At 53.3% G+C, this 22,199-nt stretch overlaps 1 protein-coding gene across 1 annotated transcript in view; it reads left to right on the top strand.

The window, feature by feature from the left end:
- The window catches only part of Cacna1g (calcium voltage-gated channel subunit alpha1 G), a 66,584-nt gene that overhangs the window by 13,157 nt on the left and 31,228 nt on the right, over positions 1–22,199 (top strand). The window contains exons 9-16 of the mRNA XM_059270711.1: positions 244–544; positions 714–806; positions 3,184–3,967; positions 5,869–6,245; positions 18,859–19,010; positions 19,690–19,875; positions 19,963–20,077; positions 20,157–20,312. Of these exons, the coding sequence (XP_059126694.1) occupies positions 244–544; positions 714–806; positions 3,184–3,967; positions 5,869–6,245; positions 18,859–19,010; positions 19,690–19,875; positions 19,963–20,077; positions 20,157–20,312 (2,164 nt within the window). The remainder of the gene's footprint in view (positions 1–243; positions 545–713; positions 807–3,183; positions 3,968–5,868; positions 6,246–18,858; positions 19,011–19,689; positions 19,876–19,962; positions 20,078–20,156; positions 20,313–22,199) is intronic.

Genomic DNA, 22,199 nt, shown 5'->3' with positions numbered 1-22,199 from the left:
CAACAAAGTTGGAAAACCAGTTCCCTATTGTGGTCCCCTGGACTCTGGAGTTCCCGACCAAGCTCTCCTATCCCTCAGTGCTCCTTCCCTGTCCACAAAGCCCTGTTCTGCCCAATCTCCTCTCCCACTTTAGGTCTGGCTTGTCCTCTGTGTACCTCAGTGTACCCACACCAGTCTTTTCTTGGCTTCTCTGTGGAGAACCCTGCTCCCCAACTTTACCTCTGTCTCTCCCTCACCCTGCAGCCCCCTGAGCGTGGACCTGGAGCCTTACTACCAGACAGAGAATGAGGATGAGAGTCCCTTCATCTGCTCCCAGCCAAGGGAGAGTGGCATGCGGTCCTGCAGGAGCGTGCCCACCCTTCGTGGGGAAGGTGGTGGTGGCCCGCCCTGTGGTCTGGACTACGAGGCCTATAACAGTTCCAGCAACACCACCTGCGTCAACTGGAACCAGTACTACACCAACTGCTCTGCAGGCGAGCACAACCCCTTCAAAGGCGCCATCAACTTCGACAACATCGGCTACGCCTGGATTGCCATCTTCCAGGTGGGGCCATACGGGCCTTGGGATGTTCCCCCACAACAGTCCCGGGACACAGCCCAGACTGGGAGTGCTCATCCTTGGGGTTACGGTGGTGGCCAGGGCCTTGGTGGAGGAGGCGGAAGGAGGCTTTAGGGGTCCCAGCCAGAGTCAGTCGTCTCTCTTGCCTCCTCAGGTCATCACCCTGGAGGGCTGGGTCGACATCATGTACTTTGTGATGGATGCTCATTCCTTCTACAACTTCATCTACTTCATCCTCCTCATCATCGTGAGTGACTCCTTCAGCCTTCGTGGGAGAGGGAGATAATGGGGATGCAGAAGGAGCAGTGACTAGAGGGGACGTTCTTAGCTCTCAAGTCCTGGAGAGGTGGTGGCGTCCGCCATGCTAGGGAAGGATACAGGGTGAAGTCAGGAGACATCCAAGATCAAGGCCAGACTCCACCACTTACTACTGTTAGGACCTTTTGTAAGGCATCCTCTTTGAGGCCCCAGCCCCGTGATAGGCTTCTGATTCTTTACCCATAAAGTAGAGGGTTCTCAACCCACAAAGCTGTCATCACCTTCCCTAGGGGTGTCCAGAAATGGCCAAGTGTGGTTCTGACTTCATGAGCTCTAGGGGAGCTCTGCTGGCATTCTGTTGGAAAAGAGAAAGATGTTAAACATCCTGAAACGCTTGCAAGCAAAAAAATTGTACACTCAAAATTCCAATCAGTATTGAGAAATACTGTGAGATCTCTTATTCCTTCCAGCTCTGAAATTCCAAGGCTTTCTGAAAGCAGAAGACAGACCAAAGCAGTATCGTTTAATCATTTTAATCACTACCAGTCATAGGAGATGCTTTCATGGCTACCACTTATAGCTGATATTTATTGGGCACTTACAGTGTGCCAGCCACTGCTCCCCGAGGCTTGGGCATTTCATCCTCACCATGATCTCACTGCCACCTTTGTTTTCCAAGCAAGGAGAATGACTTTCCCTCATTTATCTGCCCCCACCATGTGCCTTGTCTAAACTGTGGACCAGTCTTGGCGGAGAGGGCTGTCAATGCTGGTGTGGCTCTTCTTCCTTACATGCCCCTGTGATGTGGCCACTTCAAGGATGGTGGCCTCTAACTTCTAAGTGAGAACTCAGAGCTCTAGAGGGTTGGCCACTGGTCCAAGATCATGTAGGAAGTCAGGGCTAGCGGTGAGATGTCAGCTCCAAGTTACCAACTCAAAATCTAGCCCTTCCATTTTCCTGTATCACCAGGAGGCCAATGAAGAGCCAGGTGGAGGGTCAGATACTGAGAGAAGGAGATTAAGAATGAGATTAAGAAGCTGGGCGTGGCGGCGCACGCCTTTAATCCCAGCACTTGGGAGTCACAGGCAGATAGATCTCTGGGAGTTCGTAGCCAGCTTGGTCTACAAAGTGAGTTCCAGGATAGCCAGGGCTATACAGAGAGACCCTGTCTCAAAAAACCTTAAAATAAAAAAACAAAAATAAAAAAACCTAAAAAAAAAAAAAAAAAAAAAAGAATGAGTAAGATTAAGATCACTGAGGACTAGCTTCCGAGAAGTGGGGACAGAATGGGGCTCCTTCTGGGGAGAGAGACAATGTGCAGGCTCTGAGAAAGGGTGTCTTCCCTAAGCTACCACAACTTTCCCAGGTGTGAAAGAATGACCAAGCTTGGAGCAAAGCTTGGCTGTGGACCTTCACCACCCCTGACCATTACCACAGTGGTGAGGCCGGTACCTCAGGGTATCCGCTCATCTGATCATTGTTGCTGTTCTCAAGCTTGCTCGGGTGGGGGAGGGGTAGACCGGGACATCAGGGGCCTAGTTTCCACCCTCCCACACACCTCCTGAAAATTCTTCCCAAACAGCTCTCTGGAATCACACTAGTGAAGCTAATTATCATAATTACTAGGACATGAGCTAGAGAAAAAAAAAGTCCGCTTTGTCACCACAAATATTTATTTCCATCATTCAGGCTTGTTGTCTAAGCAGTAGGTTACTCGGGGTCCTGGGGGAAACTGAGGCATGGAGTGGGGACTGGGGAAGGATGGGCAAGTCAGAATGACGGTTTTGTTAGTCTATAAAGGTCCCCCTTTTCAGCTGGGGATACTGAAGTCCTGTGGTTAAGAGTGTCCCCCAAGATCATGCAGCTAGAATTGAAATAAGTGGGAGAATTATAGGTAAATCTCAAAAGGTTTTAATCCAAGTTGAAGGTTCTCTGTCCCCAGTAGTACATTCATTTCTACGGCATTCTCTCCAACCAGAAACTGGGGAGATGCCTTAGCGTCTCCAAGCATACGCACGTTTAAAGGCTGGGAACTGGGAGATACCAGCAAAGCATGCTATCACCAGCAGTAGCAACACCCTGAACTTCCACAGGGCTCGGTGTCAGTCTTACTTAACTTGGTCTGTGTTAGCTGAGTGATTGTGGGCTAATTTCTTGACCAGTCTGAGCTCCAGCTTCTTCGCTGCTCAGATGGCGGCGAGTACCAAAGTATCTGCTCCCCAAATTATCATGACAATAAAACGGGAGACTGCCTGGACGATTGCAAACCCCATGCCTGGCCCACGGTGAATTCATTGATCGGGGCGGCCAGCATCTAGATCCGCTTTTCTTCAGGACATCTCCTCTTTCTGCCCCCACCCCTGCAGGTGGGCTCCTTCTTCATGATCAACCTGTGCCTGGTGGTGATTGCCACACAGTTCTCAGAGACCAAGCAGCGGGAGAGCCAGCTGATGCGGGAGCAGCGTGTGCGATTCCTGTCCAATGCCAGCACCCTGGCAAGCTTCTCCGAGCCAGGCAGCTGCTATGAGGAGCTGCTCAAGTACCTGGTGTACATCCTCCGCAAAGCAGCCCGCAGGCTGGCCCAGGTCTCTAGGGCTGCAGGTGTGCGGGCTGGGTTGCTTAGCAGCCCAGTGGCCCATGGTGGGCAGGAGCCCCAGCCCAGTGGCAGCTGCTCTCGTTCACACCGTCGTCTATCTGTCCACCACCTGGTGCACCACCATCACCACCATCACCACCACTACCACCTGGGTAATGGGACGCTCAGAGTTCCCCGGGCCAGCCCAGAGATCCAGGACAGGGATGCCAATGGGTCTCGCCGGCTCATGCTGCCACCACCCTCTACACCCACTCCCTCTGGGGGCCCTCCGAGGGGTGCGGAGTCTGTGCACAGCTTCTACCATGCCGACTGCCATTTGGAGCCAGTCCGTTGCCAGGCACCCCCTCCCAGGTCCCCATCGGAGGCATCTGGCAGGACTGTGGGTAGTGGGAAGGTGTACCCCACTGTGCACACCAGCCCTCCACCAGAGATGCTGAAGGATAAGGCACTAGTGGAGGTGGCCCCCAGTCCTGGGCCCCCCACCCTCACCAGCCTCAACATCCCACCTGGGCCCTTCAGCTCCATGCACAAGCTACTGGAGACACAGAGTACGGGTGAGAGCGTGGGTGGGTGTGCTGGGACCCCACAGTTGGAGGCTGGGTGGTAATCTAGAAGAGTAGGGGTCCGGAGTCTGAGGATCCAGGGCCCAGGGCCCAGTTCCCAGTTTCTCATGCTGCTTCTTGTAGCCCTGGCACCTTCAACCATTTGTTCCATCATTTCTTTTGAGCCCTAACCGTTTCATCTGTTCAGATGGGGACTATGATTATTGTACGTATTACTACAATGTAGGGAGTGATGCTAGCTCTCACACATGCGCACCTACCATGTGCTGCATTCTATGCCTTTGGCCATACCATCTAACTACTGCTGCCCGATGCGTGCCTGTCACATGCTTTGCGGGCAAGATCCGCTTGAGTCCTCTGGACAGGTTGGTAATTAAGCTTGCGTGCACCCTTGCGGTGTGCGTAAGAAACAAGGTGGCTAGGGGTGTTGGTGAGTGTGACCTCGAGAACGTCTGGCTCTGCAGCCCACTCTGTGTCCTTTGTCCCAAGGCTCAGTGGGGGCGGAAATGGTGTGTGACTGTGGCAGTCTGGTGCCTCACAAGGTGACTGTAAACAGAGACCTGGAGCAGGAGCAGCCAGTGCTGAAAGCGGCCAGCCTGGGGGTGGGACATCAGTGACCTGGGGGAGTGTGATGCTTGCTCCTTGTAAGCTGGCTACCCTTGCAAACACAGTCTGAGACCCATGTTTCAGGGAGGATGTGGTGATAGAAAGTAATGGGATATGTGAGATGTCCCCTGGGAGTGTGTGTGGGGACCAGACAGTGTCAGTACAGAAAACAGAGTGAAAGGTTTTTAGGCTAGCTCTCTCACTGCCCTGCCGTGGGTCATGGAGGACCAGTCACATCTCACACCTAGGCTTCCATTTCCCACTGTGTAATAGGTGGGATTGAGGCTATCACTACTGTGGGAGCTAACGGATGGCCTGTGGTATACAGATACATTCAGGAGGGGGACATAGCATTTTGTGTCTTCTGGGGGTCAGGCCTTGAGCCAAGGACCTCCTCACACTTGCTTTACCTGAGTAGTCTCTAAGGTGTCATTCATTTCTCATATTCTGTGACCAAAACAGGATTTAGATGGACAGGGATGCCTTGGAACATGTCCCTGTGTGTATTCAGAACACATCTGGTATACTACGTGTGCTTGTGGGCGTGAAGGAAGTGTGGGTTCCATGTGTGCATGTGTATATGAGGGTACAAGTGTCTGATTTACATGCATTTGGGTATGGTGCTCCTTCCTGGTGTCTGTCTGCACATGCACATATGTGCATGGGTCTGGTATATAAACATTGGATGGCATGGATGTGTTTGGGTACACATGTGTTTGCTCTGTGTGTGTGTGTGTGTGTGTGTGTGTGTGTGTGTGTATTGTGGTGTATAGATTGCATGTGTTCACTATACATATGCACAGTGTGTGCATGTAGTGTGTATGTATGTGTGTCTGGTATGTGTGTCTGGTATGTGTGGGTGGGTCCCAAAGATCCCCTGGGAAATGCTACTCAGCACTGTGTGAGTGCAGGCCTACACCCTCTAGGGAGAGGAGATGGATGGTCTAGGTTCCTGGCAGAAAGTTCCTAGGGCATAGGCCATAACTTCATAGGACATAGCTGTACAGGATCACAGAGGACAACCTGGTGGCTACCTCTTTACCGCAACCCTAGGATCCTCAGAAGCGACCATCAATAGGGTGTATTGACATTGGAATAGTCTGTTATTCAGGAACACCCCATTCACTAAGTGCCTAGCACACCCATCACTGTAACACCCCCCACCCCCCCACCCCCCACCCCCACCCCCCCACCCCCGCCTCTCTCACACAGGCTCTCTATCCTCCTAGGGCAGGGGAGCTCCTGGTGAGCATCTTGATCCTCTAACACCCACTCTTTTGTTCCAGGAACCTGTCATAGCTCCTGCAAGATCTCCAGCCCTTGCTCCAAGGCAGACAGCGGAGCCTGTGGGCCAGACAGTTGCCCCTACTGTGCCCGGACGGGGGCAGGGGAGCCAGAATCTGCTGATCATGAAATGCCCGACTCAGACAGTGAGGCTGTGTATGAGTTCACACAGGATGCTCAACACAGTGACCTCCGGGACCCCCACAGCCGACGGCAGCGGAGCCTGGGCCCAGATGCAAATCCTAGTTCTGTGCTGGCTTTCTGGAGACTCATCTGTGACACATTCCGGAAGATTGTAGATAGCAAATACTTTGGCCGGGGAATTATGATCGCTATCCTGGTCAATACACTCAGCATGGGCATCGAGTACCACGAGCAGGTAAGAATGCAGCCCAGGCTGGCTCCAGATAACTGCTTATTCCCTAGGGTTGATTCTTCTTTGTGTTGAAGTGGCTGGGAGGTGAAGAGATGACGTGGTGGGTGGGGTCTCTAGAGGGTAAGCGCAATGATTGCTATATGCTTTCTGAATGGAAGTTGCCCAGGCAGGTGCCGGTATGTTCTGTCTGGGAAGGTTTCTCAGAAGAAGGAGGCTTTATGTGCATAAATAATGAGCATCGCATGTGGCAATAAGCCACCAGAAGAGACTTGGGTCTTTGGAGAAGGCAAGGCAAGCGGGAGATGTGCTAGCTCAGTAAGTAGAGGGTGATTGACAGGCAGGAGAGCCACTCAGGTAGAAGTGAGGGATTGGTGGTGTTGAGTGGCTGTGCCTGAGAGAACATCAGGGTGCAGCTGCAAGGCAGTCTTGGCTTGGCCTCGGGTTAGAGCCTTGCTGTGAACCAGGGTGGCTCTGGGTAGATAAGAGTGCCCAGAATGGCCAGACCGCTAGAAATCAGCGAGTTGAGGAGCTGCTCCAAGAAGCGGGGTGTTTAGTCAGGAGAAGAGGTTCAGCAGGGACAGTGAGCTGTCTTCAAATATTTGAAGGACTGTCGTGTGGAAAAAAGAAGCTTGTTCTGTGGGTCAATGGCTGCCAGCTATAGATCTGGGCTGAGAGGGGGAAGCTACCTCCAAGCTGTGCAGGTGGAATGTGTCGCCAAGGAGGGGGGCCACACTGGCCTGGGCTGTCTAAAGAGGCTGGCCAGTAGTGATGCATGTGGGTGCTTCCGTGCTTTTCTCTCTTACACTGTTCGTCTGGGTGCTCTTGCCAGCCTGAGGCAGCAGAGAGGGAACTGGCCACCTCTCTTTTCCTGGTTTGGAACTGGGCATGCTCACCCCCTCATTCCAGATCCCCATGCTGAGACAGAGGCATGGAGAGCTTGTGACAGTCCAGCATGATATAGGAGAAGTATCTCAACCAGTAGGGGCCTAGCCAGGGTGTGGGAAGCCAGTAAAATGCTCACTTTTCAGAGGGTTTCGAAGCCCCGTACCCTCACCCCACCAACCTCTGCCCTGGAAATGTCATGAGCATTTGGCTCTTACTTAAACTGCCCTGCCTGGCCAGGCACACCCCCGTTGTCACATCTCATTGGCTCCATTCTCTGTTCTTTGAAGGACCCAGTATGGAGCAGCTATGCTATGCACTGTTCTTCTCCCGTGTCAGCGAGGGGTGTGTGTGTGTGTGTGTGTGTGTGTGTGTGTGTGTGTGTGTGTGTGTGTATGGGTGGAACCACACACCGGCTGCGGTGCCAGTGGGTGGCCATGCATGGCACTGGGTGGGCGTGTTGTGTCTGGGCTGCGTGGGGCGTGGGCATGTATGCACATGCTGGCTCTGCCAGCCTCCCGCAGAGAGGTGCTCTACTCTGCCAGGTGACTGGGGGAGAGTGGGGACAGCATTTTCTCCTTCTGTGACCCAAGAGAAGGCAATCTCTAACCTCTACCACCTTGGATCCCCTAGCCTGAATCGCCACCTCCTCCGCTTCACTCAGTGTGGATTGTGCCGGTCCTGCTCTCCCAAGGGAGCAAGCACATTTTTGGTGCCCTCCCCTCTCCGCGGGGGTGGGGTGGGGTGGGATTGTGCCCAGAAGTCCCTGCCCGGCCAGATGCTGCTGGTGGAGGCTTTGATTGCACTGGGAAGAAGCTGAGTCACACAGGCTGAAGGCAGAGGAAGCTGCAGAAGAGGGCTTTCAGTTAGATGTCAAGAAGGATGCCCCTTTTGGAGTGGAAAGAAAAGCCATTAGTTGAGGTGCTTCCAGCATCTCCTTACCCACGTTCCCGAGGAAAGAGGAGACAGCCCCAGCTCCCCGCTAGCCATCAGTAACCAGAAGCCTTCCTTTTGAGCGGGCAGTATCTGCTGTAGGGATAAGTTTGTCCTAGTACCTGGTTGCTGAAGGCCCCATGAGGGTGAGTGGGAGTCCTCAGCAGGCTGGGCAGATGACTGGTTGCCGCCTGGCAAGCTCAGAGGGTAGGGAGGGTGGCATATAACTCCAGAAGCTGCCATGGTCCTGTGCTTGCAGGCACTGTGGCGTGAATGTCCCACCATCTGGGCCCCTGAGCAGGCTGGAGGGGGTGCTGAAGGGGAGGGAGAGTGAGCAAGTATGCAGGGCTGAGAGACAGCGATACAGAGGGGCTTAGAGGGGAGACAGGAACGGGACAGATGGAGACCCAGGGGGAAAGGGACAGAAAAGACAGAGATGACAGAGATGTGGAAGGAAAGACAGAGACATGGGGGGTATGAGACGGACACAGAGATTTAGAGAGACAGGAAGACAGAAAGGACACTGAAGACAGAGACAGAGGTCCAGATGCAAAGGAGGACAGGGAGGGGGCAGGCACGGGCGCTCAGGATTCAGATGGAGCTGACTGCAGGGGAAGTGGAGCTGATTGGAAGGAAGGCTCACAGATGCTGCTGCGGTGGCTTTTGGGTCCCAGGCTCCTGCTTTCCCCATAGGGCTCTTAATGAAGCAATTGCATCCATCAATTCTAGTATTGATCCGCTTGGGGAGCCCTGGAGAGGGGATTGCTGTGAACGTAGCCCCAGCCCTCTTCCCCAGGTGCTGTCTTCTACTACGGCCATCTACTTTGCTGGTTATTCCGTTTTGTGGCTGGGCACAGCATCTGTCCCTTCTACCTACCTCTTGATGGGGAAACATCATTTTGTTATATCCCCCCGGACCCCCAAGGCTGAGACCATGTTCACTTCAACACTGTTCTGATTCCCCTGCCCCTTAACCACTTGTCAGCAGTATTGGTGTGCCCAGAAAGATCAGTGACAGGGACAAGGACATAGGACACTGAGGAGTACCTGAGCAAGAAAAATGATATGGTGTGACTATAGGATGAGACAAGGCATGTGTCCCACCAACAAGGGCTAGTACAGGGAGTCCAGAATGGTGAATTATCCATCCCTCCACCTACCCATCCATCCATCCAGCTATACATCCACTTACCCATCCATCCATCCATCCATCCATCCATCCATCCATCCATCCATCCATCCATCCTATTCTCTTCCATCCATTTATCCATCCTCCCACCCATCCATCCACCTACCCATCCCATCCATCCCATTTTATTCCATCCATTCATCTACTTACCCACCCATGCATCCATTCATACATCCACCCACTCATCCATTCATCCATCCATCCATTCATCTACCCACCCACCCACCCATCCATCCATTCCACACACATCTTCTATATGTCAGAATTGGGTTTATGCAGTGGTGCTGAGAAATGTTTATCAAGTAGCCCTCAACAAAACAAAATAAACCAGGCCTGATGGTGCTGGCCTTCCCAGCTACTGAAGAGGCTGAGGCAGGAAGATTGAAAGTTCAAGGTCAGCCTGCACAATTTACTGAGATTCTGTATATAAAAAAATTAAAATATTTACTTACTTATTTTATGTATATATGTGTGTGGTTGGGTGGATATTTGTGCATCATGTATGTGCAGGAGCTCATGGAGATCAGAAAAAGTGTTGGATCCCTTGGAACTGGAGTCACAGATGATTTTGAGCTGCTGTGAGTGTGTTTGGGAGCCAAACCTGTGTCTTTGCAAGAGCAGTAAGTGCTCTTAACAGCTGAGTTGTCTCTCTAGTCTTCAAAAAAACCTTTTAAGTAAAGGAAGGCTGAGAATATAACTCTGGAGTAGAGTGCTTTGCCTAGCATACCCTAGGCCCTAGTTTCAAACTCTAGTACTCCAGAAACAAACAATCCCAACCTAACTTGCCAGTTTCCATGGTGTAAATGCTCCCACCATAGCCAAGTTCCTGGATGTGGAGTTGGAAAGGAATGGACCCTGAGCTGAGTCTGAAGGACAGGCAGGGTGCAGCCATCCAAGGACGCAGCAAGGGGGAGAGCCAGAGGTACCAGACACTGAAACCTAAATGCGGGTATTCGGAATGAGTGGGCACTGGATATGGGCTGCATGAGCAAGTGACGAGAGATTAAGTCGGGGAAAACTCAGGCCAGATCTTGAGAGGCACAGGAAGGAGGTTGGCTTGTGTTGATAGAGTCTTAGCAAAGATGTTTAGCAGGTCATATGACCAGGTTTGTGTTTTATCAGAAGCTTCCTGGAAGCCGTGAGGGAGAAGGGGAGGAGAGAGAAGGGCTTGCTGCAGCGGTCCATGATCTACTTTTATTCCTGGAGACAGACAGGAGGGGGCTGGGGAGAGCCCACAGGTAGCCAAATCTTCAGACGTAGCACCAGGTAGCTATTAGGAGAGGGGACATCAAGGATAACCCCAGGCTTCCAGTGGGGAACAGGGGCTGGAGATGATATCTGGGGTCCAAGAAGTGGCCCTGTTCCCTGTGTTCCATCTGGGGCCTCTCTGTGAGTTGGGGTCTTGGAGTCACAGGCTCTTTGTCCCTTCTTGATTCTGAATCCAGTAAAAGCAGGTGCTAGCCACTTGTTTTAGAAGCAAGATGGCAGCATATAGGCCTGGGGAAGCTGAAGAACAGAGAGAGTCTGGGGTAGTTAGCCTTTCAGGCCAAGAGAGGACAGGATACAGACAATCCTGCTTGTCACTCGTGTCTGGACCCATCCTGTCACTGCAGATATATGTCCAGAGAAGGTTTCTATTTATAAGTGATTGCGGTTGGTTCACAGTAAGGGAAGTGAGGGGAAGATGGGGGTGGGGTCCACATGTGGTATGCCTGGACTGTTGAAGGGGACACTGACTCCTTTTTTGGTTCTGTTGAAAGCTGGGGACACTCTTTCTTCAGACACGGACATGCCACATAGATATTCCAAATGCGGCATTTGAGGGCAAGGCTTTATGGATGCCTTCTACCTGGGCCTGGTCCTTGGTTTCCAGATTGTGGACCAGGGGCTTTGGACCTAGCAAGACTTTTCTTTGATGCCTGACCTAGCCTCCTAGTTTCAAGGGGTCTCTGATGAAGGGAGTAAAAAGGGTACTGTTTGGAGCTCTTAGGCTGTGTCCTTTTAGGCATCCGCCGGCTCTAGGACTCCCCAGTTTCACATGGGGTGCACATCTTGGGCACAGCCCACTGGGTGAATTCTAGGATGTCAGAGGGTGGTGACAGAGCCGAAGTCCCCAGGTGGTGTTGTGTCCTTGTTCCCTTTCAATGATAATTCACACACACACACACACACACACACACACACACACACACACACACCAGACCAAGAGCTGGACTCCAAGGGGCAAAGGAGAGGTGGCCACACCTCCACAATAGGTGAGGAAGGCATTATTAGAAAGGGGCAAAATGAGGGACCATCCAGCAGCCAAGCTCGGAAATGCACTGGATTGGCGTAGGGGCACAAGGTGACCAAGCCAGGAGTGACAGGAATGTGGGAAGGGCTCTGAGGAAGCCTGGGCCGCCAGTAGGTGCAGGCCTGGTCCGGGAGGGGCAAGGAAGCTGTTTCTATCACTCAGATGACAGGCAATGAGAGCCTCTCATCAAGGGGATGGCGCAAAGAGAACAGGGGCGGGCATGGGCTGCCGGCCCACTGGCAGGGCCTTTGGCCCTGGCACCTGCCTGTCGGGATGGATGAAGGGCAAGCGCGACTCCCAGATAACTCCGAGGTTCCAAAGCAGAATCCCCAGGCATGGTGGCGGCGTGGGAAGAGGGGGAAGGAGCAGGTTCGAAGAGGAGGTGAAGGCTTTGTTTTGGACGTGTTGACTTTGAGATGGCTGTGGGCCACGCTGAGAGGGATATCAGGCAGGCGCTGGCCGTCTGGAGGAGAAGCCGGGGACTTGGAGGACGTTTGTTTAGTGTCCTCTACACCCCAGTGACAGCTGGAGGGTGGGGAGTGACGGCGTAGGGGGGACATCTAGGGGAGGAAGTGGACCTAGGGGAACTCTACAGACTACTGGCTGAGGGGGAAAGAGAAGGGTCTCCTAGAGAGGCAGGAGGTGGCTGCATGAGGCCAGGGGGCGCCAGGTGCAGGGCAGGAGGGCCAGTCCTGCCTGGATGTTGCTAAGGCAATTATACCAGAAGGACCGGAAAGATCCTTGTATGGGGATGGGGGTGGCAGGGGAGGGGGACACGGCTTATAGGTGCGTGTGCAGAGAGCTTCTGTTTGAGGGCAAAGCAGGAAAGTAACACATGAGAAATGACAGGGTCGACTGATGTAGTGGGTCCTAGTGCAAGCAGAGGAGGGAGAAGAGGAAGGCGCAGGCTGGGTGCGGGAAGGAACCGAAAGAGTGGGCACGTTAGGGACAGAAGTGAAGAGCCACACGGGAGCAGGTAACTGCGGATCCAGCAGGACACGGCCCTGCGGCCGCCCAGCAGGCATGGACTGTCTGGTCAGCACAGCCTGGTTCGTGACTGACTACTCTACTCAGCAGTTCAGCATACAGCTGAGCGGCAGGGACACGGGGACTCACCTGAACCAGGGACCCGCAGCAGGAGCCCTCTGAAGTCAGTAGCAGGAGATTGACCTTCTATAGCTTTCCAGGGGCTCCAGGCCAGAGGTTGACCAGGAAGAGCAGGAAAGACTTCCCTCCCTCCTCATTCCCTTCTTTCCCCCTTCCCTTCCTTTTAAACTTCTTTTTGAGAGTCTCGCGATGTAGCCCAGGCTAGCCTCAAACTTGTGGCAATACTCCTGCCTCAGCCTCCTGAGTCTGGGGTTACAAGTGTGTGTTGCCAGGTTTGGTTGGTACTGTGCTGGGGATGGAACCAGGCTCCACGTATGTTAGGCAAGCACTCTTTTTTCTTTTTTTCTTTTTTTGGTGAAAGATGGGTTGTCTGATAGCCTGGGCTGGCTTAGAACTCAAAATGTAGCTGTAGCTGAGAATGACCTTGAACTTCCTTCTCCCTCCTGAGTACTGAGATTACAGGCACCGGCCACCATGCCAGGCTCAAGGCTCCAGAATTTTAAGTGGCAGGGGCCTGGGTTGGCTGTCTTGAAGCCGGGCCAGCACTGGCAGGGCTGTGCCTACCTGGCTTGTATTCAGCTGGGAAACTTCTAGTGCTGGAGAGATGGTGGAGGCGATAAAGCCAGCTGCTGGCTGCTGGAGCACAGGCGGAAATACAATGAGGGTGCTGGGGGTGAAGTGTGCCGAGATGTGATATCCAGGCTGAGAAGGGAAGGGCAAAGCCGTAATCTGTATGTGGCCTGTGAGATTGGTGGGGAATTCCTTACCACCCCGTGGTCCCCTGACTTCTCACACCTTCCAGAATACTTGCCTTCTCCTGACTCGGGCATCCCTGCAGCCTGCTTATTAGACCCTAGCTCCTGGGAGGGTGAGCTGGGAACATCAAAAGCAGGGTTGAGATTAGCTGAGGAGTCCAGATTGGTGAGCAGAATCTTTTAGGGTCAGTGAAGCTGCTAGGTGCTGAGGAGATGGACTGGGCATGGACTGCAGACCAGGGGTGGCTTGACCCAGCCCCTTCTCAGCTCCGGTCTGGCTTCTCCACCTTTCCCTGGGAAAGGCGCATCACTGTCTGTCAGAACCGGCTCTCAGGCCTCCAGCCGGGACAGCTGCAGTATCTCCTAATTGGTCTTCATCTCCCCTCCAAGCCATCTGCATGCTGCCACCACTGCAGCCAGATGACTCTTCTTAGTACACAGGCTTGCACAGCTCCTCCCTCCCCGCAGAAGCATCAATGGCAGTGCTGTGGGCCAAGGCTGGTCCAGCTTGAGTTGTGGCTGGAAGCCACTGTCCTCGAGGGCCCTGCAGCCTCATCCTTTACCATCTTTCCCACTCTCAACATTTTGGGTCTTGAGTATGGCGCCCCCCACCCCCACCCAACCCCACACATGTTCCTTTCTCTGCACATCCTGCTACCGCTGCACCCAGCTGGGGCTATTCCCACGGATACTCTTCTTGAGTGCCCCCACCTGTACCGGCCCACTGACTTCAACTGGCTTCGAGCTCCATGTTGCTCCTAGCTTTTCCCTCCCACCGCCGAGTCTGTCCTGGCACACTTGAGGGCTATTTCCACTGTCTGCACCCTCAGGGCCACCTGAACCTGAGCCTGGGCCTGAGCTTCGACCCTTCGCTGGCTTGAACTCGTCTGTCCTGCAGAGAAGCCTCATCGCAAGGTGGTGACTCTCTGTATAACACAAGAGGTTCCAGGAAGGCTGAGCTGCTAGACTTTCTAGCTGCTGCTAGAAAGGAAGGGACTTTCCCAAGGTCTCACAGGTAGAAAGGTTCAGAGTTGGCAGGCCCGCTGACTTTGGGTTCAGTCTCACCTTTATATCAAGAACGTTCTGTCCACAGAGGGCACTTTAAAGTATAGTCAAGGGAGATGGTATGGTAGCAAGCAGCTGACCAGGTTATGCTTGGTACCAGCGATGATCAGGGGAGGGCAGGTTGGGAGATGGGCAAGGAAGGATTCCAGCCAGCATCAGCAGAGAGCAGAGGCCCAGGCCTCAGCTGCAAAGGCTCAGGATGCCAGCCACCTCTTACATATGTATCCACTGGGCCCTGACATCTAGGAATGGCAAGGAGTACTCAGCCACCGGAGACCTGAGAAAGGGGATCTGAAACCAGGAAGTCAGTGAGGGGAGTCTGGAACCTGCCACAGGGACTGAATGGGCTTTCTCTCGGAGTGTGATGGGAGTGGTACCGTGAGACATGTGCTCAGAGCCCTCTCCAGAGAAGCCCACGTGACCTCCATCAAGTCTCCACCCCCTCTCCAAGCCTCAGTTTCTCCAGGCCATCTCCTGTCTCTCCATCCCTTGTTTGGTTGGGAGTACAGAGGAAATGAACTCTAGGAGGTCCGTAGTCCACTGGCGCAGTGCTGAATTCTAGCAGAACGTGACTCCACCTCTGCCCCTTTGAGTGGTTAGAATTATGGCTGCAGTCTCTAGGGTAACTGTGTTACTAAGATTGTGTCTGTGTCCTGTCCTGTGTTGGCAAAACATTCCCAGCCTCCGATTTAGTAACTTGGACAGACCTGGTTTTGGAAAAGAAAGGTTTTTTTGCTTGTTTGGTTTTTGTTTTTCTTCTTCCATGGATCAGGAGATGGACTATTGGGTTCTGCGGGGAAAAAGAGGTCTGGCCCTTATGTGTGTGCAGGAGAGTGACAAGGCTGAGTGCCTGGTCCACTGTCTACCTGTACCAGGGACCCCAGCTTCTCCAAAGCTGCTTGGCAGAGCTGGGGGGGGGGCTCTTCAGCCTTTGCTGCCCCACCTCTCTGATGGAGACGGGTGATACAGCTCTCCAGGGGTCCCCTGCCCCTGCCTTCTCCCTGAGCCCTTTGCTACATACTGATAAACTGTTAGTATGTGCCCCTAGGCTGTTGATGCTGATTGCCTAGGGCTCCAAGGATGAAACCTGTGTACACAGAGTCGCTGGTCCTGTTAGGAACCACTGTTGGAGCAAACCCATATATATCAAAGATATGGTGCTGGCAGGGCATGGTGGCCCAGGACTCAGGAGACTTCGGCTGGAGGTTCTTCAGTTCAAGGTCAACCTGGACTGAGCTACATAGGGAGACCACCCCCCTCCCCCCACCCCCGTTTTTTTTGTTTTTTTGTCTCAAAAAAAAAAAAAATTCTTGAAAGCTACTATGCTTTCAGCTTGAAAGGAATTTTATACATTTTGATTCTTAGTAGCTTTTTCGAAGTACAGATTGAATTATCTTGTATTCATTTAAAATGTTTGGGCCAGGTGGTAGTGGCGGAGTTTGCCTTTAATCCCAGCACTTGTGAAGCAGAGGCAAGCATATCTCTGTGAGTTCGAGGCCAGCCAGGTCTACAGAGCGAGATCCAGGACATCAAGGCTATACTGTCTTGAAACCCCTCCCCCCAAAAAAAGTGTTTGGGACCAGAAGAGTTTTAGATTTGAGAGTATTTCCATGTGCATAATAAGATATTTCAGGCATGGGGCCTAGTTTAAACCTTGTGCTTTTGTTTTGTCTCATTTTTTGGGTTTGGTTTTATAACCAGGCCTTTATTATGTAGACCAGGCTGGCCTTGAATTCACAGAGATCTGACTGTCTGTGCCTCTGGGTACTAAGGTGTATGCTGGGATTGAAGGCGTGTGCCACCCTGCCTAGCTGGTATACTTGTTTTGACTGTGCCGTGTCACGTGGTTGGGTGGGAATTTCCACTTGTGACATCACATCGACACTCAGGAAGTTGTAGGTTTGGGATTGGAGATGCTCAATCTGTGCACTTTCTGTGACTCCAAATCCGCCCATTGTGATTGTGCTTGGTGCTGCTTTCGTGTCTGCTTATGTTTCACACACACACACACACACACACACACACACACACACACACACACACACACCTCTAGAAGACGTGTTACGTGCTCAGCCCCTCATGTCTGCATTCACGGGCTCCTCACTGTCTCTGGCTTTGGTCTGAATCCTCACTGTTTAGTGAGATTCCCCTTCCCTGGATCTTCCTGCCTTCTGTCTTAGAACCCACCCCCACTATCTCTTAGCTTTTTCTGCTGCCTGGTAGCAGAGACAGAGGAAGGTTGTTAGGTGGGTGGCAGGTGAAGAAGCCTGCTGAGAGCCAGAAGCCTGTGAGGCCCCGTACCTGTGTGTTCGAGGCTCAGGGAGCAAGGCTGGGTAAGTGGGGCAGGTTCCCTGACAATGGCTCCTTGGTCACTGGATTTTGGAGTGCAGAGCAGGGTCAGAAGAGGTCTGAGCCCTGGGCTTTATCTGCACTCAAATGGCCTCTTCCCTGCTTTCCACACTGTGCCGACACTGGAGGGGCCGAAGGCCCTGTCTTGGTGTGACCCTATTAACTAGATCTGCTTGTACTGTCCTCTTGGGAGAGTGGAGACTCTGAGCTGGTGAATCAAATACTCGATCAAGATCTGCCAGAGCAGGGGAGGACCAAAAGAGTTCCCCCAACAGCGGCTCAGATGACTCTCAGACACCCAGGCCTGCCTCTAGGAAGAACCCCATGCATGGGCTGAGAGTGTATCTACTGTGACCGCCCCCCCCCTCCGCACCCCACCCCCACCCCTGCTCCCCAGCGTCCCAGCCCATTAGTGAGAGGCCCTTTCCTTCCAGCTCTTTAGCCTCCCTCCCAGCCTGGTCACACAGATTGGGGCCATTAAGGTACATTTGGTTGCGCCCAGGACCTGGCTCCACGCTTCGGCAGCCAGACGAGTCATCTGGGTAAACAGGAGGAGGTGTCTGATAGAACGAGGGCCTCATTTGGCTATTTCTTTCGTTTTTTTTTTTTTCTCTTTCTCTTTCTTTCTTTCTCTCTCTCTTTCTTTCTTTCTTTCTTCGTTTTTTTTCCTTCGTTTTTTGAGACATGGCTTCTCTGTGTAACAGCCCTGGCTGTCCTGGAACTCACTTTGTAGACCAGGCTGGCCTCGAACTCACAGAAACCCTCCTGGCTCTGCCGCCTGAGTGCTGGGATTCAATGCATGCTCCACCACCGCCCAGCTGTGGTCCTTTAACTCGGCTTCTTGGGCAGCTACTGTGCACTTCTTTTGGTTTGGTGTTCACCTGCCAGGTGGGCAGTGAGTCCACTAAGCTAATCACATCCCTCCCTGCATCCCTGCCCTGAGCCAAGTCATGCACCTCCCTTCTCCCCCAGCTAGAACGATAGCTCCTCTTCCTATTCATCCCTCCCCCTCCCCAGGGCCCTCCTGGGAGACCCACTCACCTTCGGAGTTCATTACAAGTGCTCCCTCCCAACAGCCTTTCTCTACATTGTCTCTTCTCGTCTTGCCTGTATCTGAATCATATATTTTAGCACCAAGGCAGGTTCTAAGGTCCCTTGTGGTTATTCAGCTGTTTAGTGTGTATACAACTTGTTTCTAGCCAGACACAGGGCTCCTGGGAGGTGTGTTTTTTACAGCTCTTTCAATGCTTGGTACATTGCTAGGCATACAGCAGGCACTTGGTACTGGAGGGAAGAGACTAGTGAGCTGGAACAAGCAGATGAGATGGCTTTTGTCATCTCTTCTTCCGAGGGCCTCGCTAGAATGCATCCCTGATCCCATCCCAGACCTTGGGTAGAAGCGTAAAAGGAATTACCTCTAGTGTTTTACAGTTGGCCAGAGAGGTTGGGAATCTTAGTCTGAAGGTCATGGAGTGACCGGCAGGATAGGGTGAGGATTATTCCTGGTATCATCAGACACAAGCTGCAGATACATCCTCATTCTGGGGATTGCCCTCCTGCTTGTTAACACACATGTGACCAGGAGTGTGTGCATTTGCAATTTATCTGGGAGGAAGCAGATGAGCAAAGCATAGCCTTTGTTATTTGGAGCAGGCTGCTAAGCTCATGGAGTAGCTGTGGGATATGCGCGCTACACGGGGCTGCAGGACTGGGTGTGCACGTAAAGCCTTGGGCATAGCTCCGATTTAGTCGTTGAGTGTACCTTGCCAGCCTGGGCCTCAGAACAGGAACTGAAAACTCTTAGATCTCCTAGGAGAAACAGCAGAACTCACACAGTAGCCCCTAAAAAAAAAAAAACTTCAGTCTCAGGACCTGAGATGCAGTCCTGGGAACGATCCCAGGGTGGCTGTCCTTGAATGCCTTTCTTCTTAGATGCTCCCTAAGGTTGCCATTCCTGATCCTCCTCTCCCTGGGGCCCCATGTTCAGGAGGACTGGGTGTGGGGCTTGGGGATGAGTCTGCTACATACACCGCTGCCCTCTAGCCCGAGGAGCTCACCAACGCCCTGGAAATCAGCAACATCGTCTTCACCAGCCTCTTCGCCTTGGAGATGCTGCTGAAGCTGCTCGTATATGGTCCCTTCGGCTACATTAAGAATCCCTACAACATCTTTGATGGTGTCATCGTTGTCATCAGGTATGGCTGCCCCCTCCCGCCTTTGTCTGAAAGAGTGTCAGCAGGCATGGCTTTGAGTGAGAGACATGGCCTCAGCACTCCATCCCTTTCTCTTCTCTCTGGGTCTCACCTTGCTTTCCTAGAGCCTGGGCCCCCTTTCCCGTCCGCGTCTACCTCTTGTTCTCAACCCTGCCCAGGCCTGGGATGGGTGAGGATCGGAGGGTTGGCTCTCAAGTGGAGTTGGGGGAAGAGTAAGATGCAGCCAGCTTCCCTGCTTGCAAAGTGCTTGGAAACCAACTCAGACGCCCAGCAACTTACTTTAGGGTTTCCAAGACCTGGAAAGAATTCCATCCCCCACCCCCAAGCCCAGGGCCAGAACTCTTTTATTGGTTTCTGGAATTGGCTTTAGATTTCATTGGAAGAGAACAAAGCAAACATTCCATAACTTGATGCTTTTGCATTGGTGGGATCTAGGGAGAGGGCTGCCTGCTGCCAAGGGTGTGATCTCTGCCTGAGAGGGGAGGGTCAAGTGAACTGGAGCTGTCACCTGGATTTTCGGCCCCTCTGAAGCCAGAAGGGTTGTGCATGACCCTTCTCCAACCTGTGCTGGGCGGCTGGGTCTCAGGTGTCACCAGCGGGTCCTCCGAAAGGGAAGTCAGGAGACAGGGGTGTAGGAACTCAGGCTGCCTGCCTCCCACAGTGTGTGGGAGATTGTAGGCCAGCAGGGAGGTGGCCTGTCGGTGCTGCGGACCTTCCGCCTGATGCGGGTGCTGAAGCTCGTACGCTTCCTGCCGGCGCTGCAGCGGCAGCTCGTGGTGCTCATGAAGACCATGGACAACGTGGCCACCTTCTGCATGCTGCTCATGCTCTTCATCTTCATCTTCAGGTGAGCACACTGCTGGCCAAGAGGGGGATGGGGCTAGGGGCAGGAGCACCGGACCCTGACCCTGTCTGGGACTTCCTGTGTCTCCAGCATCCTGGGCATGCATCTCTTCGGTTGCAAGTTTGCATCTGAACGGGATGGGGACACGTTGCCAGACCGGAAGAATTTTGACTCCCTGCTCTGGGCCATCGTCACTGTCTTTCAGGTTTGAGGGTCACCGGGCAGGGGTGAGTCGGGAAGGTTGGGTGTCCAGTCCAGCCCTGACTCCTGTCCCCTGCCCACAGATTCTGACTCAGGAGGACTGGAATAAAGTCCTCTACAACGGCATGGCCTCCACATCGTCTTGGGCTGCCCTTTACTTCATCGCCCTCATGACGTTTGGCAACTATGTGCTCTTTAACCTGCTCGTCGCCATTCTGGTGGAGGGCTTCCAGGCAGAGGTAACCCCCTGCCCTGCCCATCTCACCCTGCTGAGGGCAGTCTCCTGACTCCCAGGAGGAATGACTGCCTCTTCTTCCCTCTGCTGCCGACTATGAGGCCTGGGAGATCCCGCAGGCAGTAACCGTTGGACTAAGCCAGGGTGGGCCTGGGGTGGGGGGTGCTGGGCCTTATGAGGCCTGTCATCAGGGGCTGGGACAGGAGATGGCTGTGTGGGTTATAAGTTGGCGTGTTATAGGGTTCTTTTAGTCAGCTAGGCCCTTCCCCAGAAAGACAAGCCGAATTTGGGGACCTGTGCAGCTGGATCCCAGAGCATGGGCCTTTATGGGACGTGTGGGGAGGACCCATCTGGGCTGAGGGGTGTGGGAGGCTTGTGTGCAAGTCATCTGAGCACAGGCTGAGCTGATGAAGATGCCACCAGGGCCCCAGGCAGGGCTGAGCTGCCCAGGGTGAGAAATGAGCCCAATTAGCTGCGGGCATGGCAGAGATGAGAGTCCTATTTCCAGCCTAGACTCCATCACCTCCGTCACAGGCAGCGTCATCAATTAATATTGATTCACATTGATCCTGCCCCGGCTGCGCCAGGGCACAGCTTCTGTCCCAGAGGCGTAACTCCTCCCTCAGCTCTGCCTGCCTTCCCACCCAAGCTCTCCTCCCCACCCCGTCATCCCAGCACCTCAAACAGGGCAGGTTGACCCAACCTAGAAATGCACCAGGTTGGGCCTGAAGAAGCTCTTGGTCCAGTTCTCGCTGGGTGACCCGGATGGAAACTCCCGCTGCGGCCTGGTCTATAAATACCCAGCACACGGTGGAAAAACAAAAATCTATTTTCCGACTCTTTCCCAGCCTTGCAAGGGAGGGCTGTTCCCCCTGGGCCGGGTTGGGCTGACAGGGGGTTGCGGGTGTTGGGCACTAGTCGTGTGCAGGAGCGTCTGGCCTGCACTGGCCTTCTTTGCTTCCATTTTAATTGTGTGGTTATCCATTATCACATTTCCTCCCTGCTGGGTGGCAGCAAAGGCAGCTTGAGGTGTGTGGAGAAGGCTTTAGTGATGGGTGGGTGGGTCTCTTGCAATGACAGAGGGCCGTGGACACCCTCCTTGCCATAGGACCCTTCTTTGAAGTTTCTCTTGGACCTGAAGATTTGAGAGGTACCACAGGGTTTTCCCAAGAGCCTCGTGACTGGTAGTTGCTAGCTGCCTGCCAGGGTGCAGAGCTGAGTGGGGATGGGTCTCTTTAGTTCCTTCCAAAAGCAATTTGTGATGGTTGAGTTTACTCTCAGGAAAAAAAAAAAACCACCACCACCACCAAAAACAACAACAAAAAACCCTGAAGGAAGTGGAAAATACCCTAGCCTTTTTTCCCTCATCTAGCTACCACGGCGGACCTGGGGTGTCCAGTGTAGATCGCCCCCTCCCCACCAACTGGCTTTCACAAGCACCTTGTTAAATTGAGTGCAGCTGAGCTGGCCTGGTTGCTAGGCAGCAGGGATGTCTGAGTGTGGGAACAGAGCTGCCAGGCCCTTATGTCTGGCCTGGTCACCCTGGCCCTGCTGGGGGCCTGAGAGCTTTTCCAGCATGGGAAGGATTGACAAGGGCCTCAAAGGAAGTTCCCTCCTACTTCATAGTGTAAATGCCCTTACTGGGAGAGTGTCACCCAGGGCCTGGTGCCTCCAAGGGCTGGGTTGCTTCAGGTAAGGTGCGCAATAGAGGAAGGATTTCAAGGTTGAACGTCCTCCATGGGGTGGGCTGTAACCCTGAGGGGCTGGACCAACTGCTCCACTCTCCTGCATGGGGTGTGATTCAATGCTGATGACTTGGGCACAGCTGGAGCCACCTGTCCTTACCTCTGTGGGGTTTCAGTAGGCCCCACGGTCTGGCAAGAGAGGCTAG

This window comes from Peromyscus eremicus, chromosome 8a (genome assembly GCF_949786415.1).
Source record: "Peromyscus eremicus chromosome 8a, PerEre_H2_v1, whole genome shotgun sequence".
Classification (NCBI taxonomy): domain Eukaryota; kingdom Metazoa; phylum Chordata; class Mammalia; order Rodentia; family Cricetidae; genus Peromyscus; species Peromyscus eremicus.
This window is presented reverse-complemented; position numbering and strand designations above follow the sequence as displayed.